The sequence below is a fragment of the Myxine glutinosa genome, chromosome 10, assembly GCF_964187855.1.
Source record: "Myxine glutinosa chromosome 10, kmMyxGlut1.1, whole genome shotgun sequence".
Taxonomy (NCBI): domain Eukaryota; kingdom Metazoa; phylum Chordata; class Myxini; order Myxiniformes; family Myxinidae; genus Myxine; species Myxine glutinosa.
The window spans coordinates 20,330,275-20,339,473 of NC_136270.1; the positions used below are offsets into that span (position 1 = coordinate 20,330,275).

General features: G+C 41.0%; 1 protein-coding gene across 7 annotated transcripts in view; it reads left to right on the forward strand.

The window, feature by feature from the left end:
• Window positions 1-9,199, forward strand: part of ACLY (ATP citrate lyase) — a 159,644-nt gene that overhangs the window by 78,372 nt on the left and 72,073 nt on the right. For all 7 annotated transcript variants that reach the window (XM_078785407.1, XM_068127319.2, XM_068127320.2 and 4 more), the window contains 3 exons: window positions 4,472-4,602; window positions 7,526-7,644; window positions 8,503-8,639. In XM_078785407.1, the coding sequence (XP_078641533.1) occupies window positions 4,472-4,602; window positions 7,526-7,644; window positions 8,503-8,639 (387 nt within the window). The remainder of the gene's footprint in view (window positions 1-4,471; window positions 4,603-7,525; window positions 7,645-8,502; window positions 8,640-9,199) is intronic.

Here is a 9,199-nt window from a genome sequence, read left to right on the forward strand (position 1 = left end):
GGTGTGAAAACATTTTGCTACCTCGGAGACATACTGAATGGAGAAGGTGGATCAGACTCGGCAACGGTTGCTGGAGTGAGATGTGCATGGAAGAAGTTTCGGGAACTGAGTGGCGTGCTGACGAGGCGGGGAGTGTCGTTGACGCTGAAGGGAAAGGTGTATGGTGCATGTGTGAGAAGTGTTATGATTTTTGGGAGCGAGACATGAGTAATGAACGTAGAGCAGCAACGGAGGCTGGAAAGGGTGGAAACGCGAATGGTTCGGTGGATGTGTGGAGTATCGTTGAGAGAGAGGAAGACAAACTATGAATTGCGAAAGATGATGGGAATAGAGCATGTGATGGATGCTGTGAAGAGAAACAGGTTGAGATGGTTTGGTCATGTGTTGAGGAAGGATGAAAGTGACTGGTTGAGAAGAGTGATGGAAATGAATGTAGAAGGAAGTAGAGGACGGGGAAGACAGAGAAAGACTTGGCTAAAGATGGTCGAAGAAGAAATGTGGGCAAGGGGGTTAACAAGGGGAGATGCAGAAAATAGGGCAAAATGGAGAAGATTGTCATGGGGACTGCAAGGCTAACCCCCACTCTTGCAGGGAAAATGGCCTTTAAAATGCCTGTTGTATTTAAGCTCAAAAGTCAAACGAAAGGTTGTGGCACATTCACAGGGGTTAATGGAGGACTTGCCAGCCATAGGCATCACTCAGTAGGTGAGTGGTAGGGAGGGGTATCACAGGAGTGGAGTGCAGGAGCGTGAGGTGATGATGGACAAAACTTTAAGGACTGGAGGGTAGGACACGGGACACCGTATACAGCAAGTCGGTTCCACAGAAAAGAGGACGATAAAGGAATACAGGTGCACATCCAGTTTAGATTTGTGGGGGGACTACAGGTGGAGATATTTGAACTAGTGTGAATTGGGCAGATTGGCGGAGTGGAGGGATGCAGGTATATAGTCATGGGGTGTGTGTATTCCCCTGGTAATTCTATGATACTTCTAATATTTCACTCTGAATGTATTGATATGTAACAGAACATTGGAAAAAAAGTAATTTAATTACTTTAATAATGATTTTGAGATCCTAGAATGAGGTTACCAAAAATCGGCCGTCGGGGAGAAATTTTCAACATCTTGAATTCTTCAATATTGAAAGAAATATAGGCAATTGACATATCAAATGAAAGAGGATTATATGGAGAAACGGAATAAACTAGTGTTGTTAGCATTTTGTGTATGTAGTTGCAATGACAATTTCATGTTTTCCTGACATATGAGGCCAAAATTGTTTCAAATAATTTGCACACATCATCAATGAGCATTTATATACATTATATGATATGTATATTATGAGCCATGAGCCCCCATTGAACTTGGTCCGAAAACGGCGGCTTATGGATTGGGTCTCGTCAGTCCGTCAGTGCGTGCGTGCATCCACAACCATATATCGGACATGTATGGACCGATTTTGTATATCCTTAGCACAAAGACAATACATGATGGTATACATACTCCTGGTGTTGGGCTAGCGGCTAGGGTGCCAGCTTAGGATCCTAGGATCCTGGGTTTGAATCCCGGTCGATCGCTTAATTAACACCAGGGGGGTTGACTCAGCCTGTCATCCTTCCGAGGTCGGCAAATTTGAGTACCAGTTCACTGGTAATTCCCTGTTTGTTGTAAAAAGGTGACAAAAAGGGTTGGCGGCAGGAAGGGCATCCGGCCGTAAAACATTGCTTCAAAAAGGGGACCAAAAAACAACAACAACCACGGTCCCCGAAAAAGGCCAACCCCCGCTTGCGGGGAAAAATGGCCTCTAAAGGTGTTTTTTTTGTTTGTTTGTTTTTTATACATATGTGCATCATTTTGTTTAGTGATGCAATCAAAGATGGCCGACTGGCAGCCATTTGAGTTATAAAAAAACCCCAATGTTAAACACGTTTTCAACCGTTTCTTGGACTTGCATTAACTGATCTTGTTCAAATTTGGCACACAGATAATGAATGATGGCTTACATAAACACGTCATTTTCTATTGAGTTTCAGATCAGATCCAATATGGCCGACTGGTGGCTATTTTGTAACTTAAACATGTCCCCAACCATTTCTTGAACATGCATGGTCCGATTTTTGTTCATTCTCAGCAAAAGAACAGTACTTGATGGCATACACGTGCACCTTACTTTATTTTGCAATCTGATCAAACATGGCCGACTGATAGGCCGGCGACCATTTTAGTTATTTTTTAAAAAACGATATTGAACACGTCCTCAAGCATTTCTCGGACATGCATTTACCAATCTTGTTCAAACTTAGCACACATATGATGAATGATGGGTTAAATATGCACATAATCTGTTTTCAAGATCAGATCCAAGATGGCCGACTGGCGGCCATTTTGTTCAACATATCCCCAACCATTTCTCGACATGCATGGACCGATTTTGTTCAAACTTGGCATAAATACAATGTATGAGAGTATACATATGCAGAAGATTTTGTTTTGTAATCCGAATAAAGATGACCATCATTCATTCATTCAACTGGAGGCCTTCCACTCTGAACAGCAAAATTCCTAAAATATCTGGGGCTATGACATTTTATGTCTTTTTCTCCTTGTTTAACATTAATGTGACATATTCATGTCATATGACTTTTTGTATACCAAGTTGAGGCTTGTGTAAGAGCTAACACATAGAACATATAATAAAGGGAGAGGGAGAGAGAGGGAAACACAACAACAGTAGGGGCCAGGGACATCGGGAGATCTGTGGAAGGGAGAGTGCTGGGGTGGGGTACACGGGATAAACAAAGATGGACACGACAAAACAACCTTCTGCATATGTATACTCATGTATTGTCTTTGTGCCAAGTTTGAAGAAAATCGGTCCATGCATGTTCAATAAATGGTTGGGGACACATTTAAGTAACAAAATGGCCGCCAGTCGGCCATCTTTCATTGCACGTGAAACAAAATTGATGCGTATATGTATACCAACATGTATTGTCTTTGTGCCAAGTATGAACAAAATCGGTCCATACATCTCCGAGATATGGTTGCGGTTGGACGGACGGACAAGACTCAATCCATAAGCCCCTGTTTCGGACTAAGTCCAACGGGCGCTAATAACACCTTTGATGTGGAACTTCGTGAATTCTAATAAATGCCAAGCAAATCCCATGTTGTGCCAAAAATGGGATAAACAAATAAATAAATGGAATACGCGACACCATCTTGCCTGCTCTGTTTGGTCCACCGAGAACGGTGAAAGAAGAGAAGAAGGAGATGACCTGCTTGTCCTCGTCCTCGGTGCTAAAACTCCACACACTGATGAGTGATGATGCTCATATTCTCGATCTTTGACATTTATTGCTTTCATAATATACCACTTAAATTACATATGGGAGAATATACATTCTATATTATATCACCTGCTTTATTTTATGGTGCTGCATTTAATACGGGTATATCTTTTGAGAAAAACTACACACGCTAAGTGCAGCCACTATCTAGGTTTAAGGTGCGATTTACCTACTGAGCGTGCACAGCACTGCCCTACTTTGACAAAAGGAAGCAACTGCCTGAAAGGAGTTTTCTTGTAAATGAGGAAAATGTGTTTTTCTTTCTGCTCTCTTTGGCAGAAATGCCAAATATCAGAAATGAAATCTCAGAAATGGAGGGTCGTGTTACTTTATTTTGTGTACGAACGTGTAGAGCATACCTCAAAATACCTCAAATACCCTAGAACAAGTGATAACTCAATTTCGACAAAAATGACAGTTGCTTCCTTTTGTCAAAGTAGGGCAGAGCAGTTATCACGATAATTAATTTCCATTATCGTTATCACGATATCAAATCTAAAGCACAATTATCGACCCATCGCGATTATCTCCCAGCTCTATTTCGTACTTTTTTGGCGTAATATAGTTTGAGTGCTAAGATGTATCATGAGATGCCCACTGGAGTGTACATCCCTAAATATGCGCTGACACTAATACAGTAGGTAGAGCAAGACCAGTAGTGAGTTGATAGAAAGCTGAGTCCACCAACTTTCCTGCGGTGGTCAAGAAGCAGACCTTGGGACTGGGCCTCCTGTCGGGATATTGAAAGTCGTGTTGATAATACTGAAAATCAGTAAATATTTGTTTTGCTACTGAAATCTCTCATATTCATGAGGAAGTGTCTGCGTCTAACAACGTTCATGATGGTGATCAGATTTTTTAAATGGTAGTTGTGGTTTTGATACAACTCTTTCACAAGATATATTTCAGTTTAGATGGGGTAATTGATGTTATAAATAAGTAGTAATCGAGAGGGTTTGTTATTGATCCTGTGGTGTTCATCAGTGTGGGCATCTGATCTGATCTGATCCTCAACACTTTCCCTTTTTCCCGTTCACTTGGATCAAACATTTTCTTGGAGTGGTAACTGCATAAATGCACTCTCCTCGTATAATGTTTGCTCATTGGTTGTTTCTTCAGTGATCACAGACACTGGAATTTACGTTTTGGATCTGGCGGCCAAGCTCGATGCAACTGCCGATTACCTCTGTAAGGTGAAATGGGGAGAGTTTGAGTTCCCACCACCATTTGGTCGTGAGGCGTATCCAGAGGTGAGTAGGTTTGGTAACTTTCTCAATATTGGAAGTAATTATGGAAAAGAAGGAAGAACTGGGTGAACATGCAAACAAGTGTGTGATAGAATCACATCTAGTGTGTAAAAATAAATAAATAAATAAGAGCTCCATTAGTACAAGGATGTGTCCACAAATCCGGTGGAATCGCCCATACACCAAATCATAGATTTGAACGGTTACATTCTGACCAGCGTAAATTGTATAATTATATGTTCCCTTACCATGCAATCTCACTGAATTCCGGTTACGAAATTAGAACAGCATTCGGTCGGGCGCATACCTCCGTCAGGCTGAACAGTTTACATTTTGTACCCCATTGATAGGTCGGATCTGCATCCGGACCTTAACCGGAATGTAATCGGCTTATTTTTGTCACCTACCCAACTCGTACACCAAGTTGAGGCCGAATCCGTCCATAACTTTTGAAATTTGTCATGCTGTGTATCATTTTGGCCCCATCTCTCAATAGTAAAGGGTCACTTAAAAAAATTAAAGCATTCTCACACCCTGATCCGGATCTTCACATCAGTTCACCCAAGTGACACACAGGGATAAAAAAAGGGATAAACAATTAGGTGCTAATTGTATCTTGCACTGATGATAAATACTTTCACTTTTATTCTATGCCCATTACAAAAAATAAATATATAATCACTCGAAAAACAAAATCCATCGGAAGCTGGAATTTTATGCTGCCTTTAGGGGTGAAGGGGTGCGTGAAATTCCCTGGTACCCGGACCTGAATCTTCTCCAATTGTGTGGGTGGAACTACTGATATTGATAATCCACTAGGTATCATGAGGTGCACTGCGGAGTAGAGGGGAAGGGAAAACACAATAAAGGTCACGTGCAAACTTTTCACGATACAGTCGTGGCCAAAAATATTGGCACCCTTGCACTTTTTTCAAATAACTCACAATTTTCTCTAAAAATAAGTTTAAATTGACAAAAGTATTTGGTCTCCACAATTCTTTATTTCACTGTTAGTATTACAGAACCTTTATTTTTGATTCAGAACTTAATATATCCTTTTAAATCAGAAAATAAAAAGAAATGGCATTGACAAAATTATTGACACCCTTGACTTAATATTTGGTAGCACAGACTTTGGACAAAATAACTGCAGTCAAGCACTTCCTGCAGCTATGAATGAGCTTCCTACACCTCTCTACTGGTAGTTTGGCCCACTCTTCTTATGCAAACTGCTCCAGTTCTCCCAAATTTGAAGGGTGCCTTCTCCCAACTGCTGTTTTCAGATCTCCCCACAGGTGTTAAATGGGATTTAGATCTGGACTCATTTCTGGCCACTTCAGAACAGCCCAGACTTTTGTCTTAAACCATTCCTGGGTGCTTTTTGAAGTGTGTTTGGGGTCATTGTCCTGCTGCAGGACCCATGACCTTCAACGGAGACCCAGCTTTCTGACACTGGGTTGAACATTGCGCTCCAAAATGCCTTGGTAATCTCCTGATTTCATGATTCCATGCACACATTCAAGGCACCCAGTGCCAGAGGCAGCACAGCAGGCCCAAAACATCACTGAACCTCCTCCATGTTTGACTGTAGGGAAGGTGTCCTTTTCTTTGAAGGCTTCATTTTGTTTTCTGTAAACATGGAGATGATGTGCTTTGCCAAAAAGCTCTAATTTGGTCTCATCTGTCCACAGGACATTCTCCAAGAAGGATTTTGGCTTGTTCAGGTGTGTTTTGGCAAACTCCAGTCGGGCTTTCTTATGTCTCTCTCTCAGCAGTGGGGTCCTCCTGGGTCTTCTACCATAGAACCCCCTTTCATTGAGTTGGTGACGGATGGTGCGAGTTGAAACTGTCGTACCTTGTGTCTGGAGGTCAGCTTGAATCTGTTTGACAGTTGATCGAGGTGCTTTCTCCACCATTCAAACAATTCTTCGCTGCAATCTTTGATCAAGTTTCTCTTGCAGCCACGGCCAGGGAGATTGGCTACAGTGCCATGGACCTTAAACCTCCTGATAACATTGTGTACGGTGGATACAGGAACATCAAGGTCTCTGGAGATGGACTTGTAGCATTGAGATTGTCCGTGCTTGGCTACAATCTTGTGTCTGACTTCCTCAGACAATTCTCTGGTTTTCTTTTTCTCCATGCTCATTGTGGTACACATAGTGACACAAAACAGCAGAATGACTCCTTTTCTCTCTTCAAACTGGTTGAATGAGTGATTTTTATATTGCAGGCACCTGCAACTCACCACAGGTGTGTTCAATTCCAAAGTAAAGGAGAATCACCTGCTTGAAATCTAATTTTTTTCAAACAACTTCTAAAAGGAGCCAATGATTTTGTCCGGGCCATTTGAGGATTTCTGTGTGGAATAAGCTATGATTTAGTAATTTTTTCAGATTTTTTTGTTTTGTTCCATTCCAAACCAAAGAAATACATATGTAGATACCAAAATATTTTTTAATTTCAACAATTTTCTGAAAGAAATTGTGCATTATTTGAAAAAAGTGCAAGGGTGCCAATATTTTTTTGGCCACGACTGTACGTGACGCAATGAAAATCCCAAATTGAAGTCGAGTAGATTCATGATAATGAAAAACAATACTCTCAAGGGGCCTTTGATTGTTTGTGTGACCTTTAATTGAAATCAAACTCAAATGGGTTGACATGTAACGTGGTGGTGGCATATCCATTCGCCCATTCGTATCAAATTCCACTTTCGAGTTTGCTATTACATTTGGAATCGTCACCGTCCAGTAGCATGCTGATCTTGAATGGCCTATTCTATGCAGCCCAAATCGGCCCCAATGTCCACAATCCAGTTGAGACAGCAATTGCAATGAGATGAGGTGCAAGTTATTCATAAGTGGCATTTGCATCCCATGCTGTTTAACGTTGTCTGTGCTTTAATGCGGTTTTCAATTTCCAGGAGGCCTACATCGCTGAACTCGATGCAAAGAGTGGCGCAAGCCTGAAACTGACCATCCTGAACCCGAAGGGACGTATTTGGACCATGGTGGCTGGTGGAGGAGCCTCTGTTGTTTACAGGTAAAACTGAACAACTTGTGTTGTAGATATGCATTGATCAATGTGCCAGTCCTTATTTTCAATTTTTTGATAACAGAATTCCAAAATATGATGTGAACATAAACAATTTGGAAAATGAGTCGAGTGTTTCCTCACCGTTCGATGCTTAACTGTTTACTGTATGTAGTTGGTGTTTCTGGAAATCTTATTCCAATAGGCTTCTGAATGTAATGGGCTGTAACCCTGATTATTATGCTAAACTTTTATAGTCCACTAATGGAGCCTACCCGTCGCTTTGCTGATTGACCAATTAGTCGGCCTGTTAGTCCAAATAAATTTACCCGTGTGAAGAGTGCTTTAACCTCAGCGTTGCACAGGTAAAAAAGGGAATTGGAATAGCCTCTGCCACCACCACCAGGTGGAGCTACACGCTAGACAATATAGGAACACATGTGCAGTGTTCGACATTGCTGACGAAGATATCTTGGCACTTTTGCTCCAACATTGGGTATCCTATCCTCTGAGTACCATATACCATTGTGTTATTCCACATTGTAAAAAATTACACAAATAAGTGAATAAAATAATTTCTGCTAAATTAAAAAGGCAATGTAGGGATGACAAACTACAGTCTCAAAAAGGTCCTGAACAAGATAGGGATGATGTTGGTTCAGAGAGTAGCTAACAGTATTGCCATCACATAACAATCCCTACAATACAATCTCGTATATATAAATTTTAGAGCATGATATTGAATCCAAGGCATAAATATTTAACGTCGCACTGTACTAATACGTCACTTAGAAAACGCACACCTTTCCTCAAAAGCATATTTATCCTTGAGATTCAAGTTTAGTTCTTCCTTACTTTTTGTCACAGTGATACAATATGCGATCTGGGCGGAGTGGATGAACTGGCCAACTACGGTGAGTATTCGGGGGCACCAAGCGAACAGCAGACGTACGACTACGCCAAGACTATCCTTTCGCTCATGACACGACACCATTGCAAGGATGGTGAGGTCATCTTGATTTCTTTATAATCCATTTTAACTGTTTATTCTTAAATTTACATTATGTTAGCTTAAGTTTGCATTTGTTTAACTATCTAAAAACCGAACTCTGTAGGAAACTAGATGGTATTCATAGAATACCTACCCTGCACAGTCAACTTGGTGTGAGCCAACTCTTCTATTTTTGAACGTTTCTTTTTTTTTTGATCCAATATGGCTGCCAGACCACGTGAGCGATGACATCATAAATTTATATTCTCTTATATAATTGTTGCATAGATCATGCTCAATAAATTTCAAACTGATCAGACTAACCGTTGTCCCTGTCGAATTATGACATCGTAATTATGGCACCAATGACGTCATCGTTAACAACACCTATTCCCCATATGGAGTTATTTACAATGAGCCACGTTTCAATTTTTTCCATAGAGCGCTTTTAGAGATCGAAGTGCAACGTTTTTCGGTTTTTCCAAGATGGCTCCTGTAACACATGAGCGATGACGTCATGATTATCATTAAAATATTCTAAAGGTTGAGGCGCTCCTATGGTGAAAATGTTGT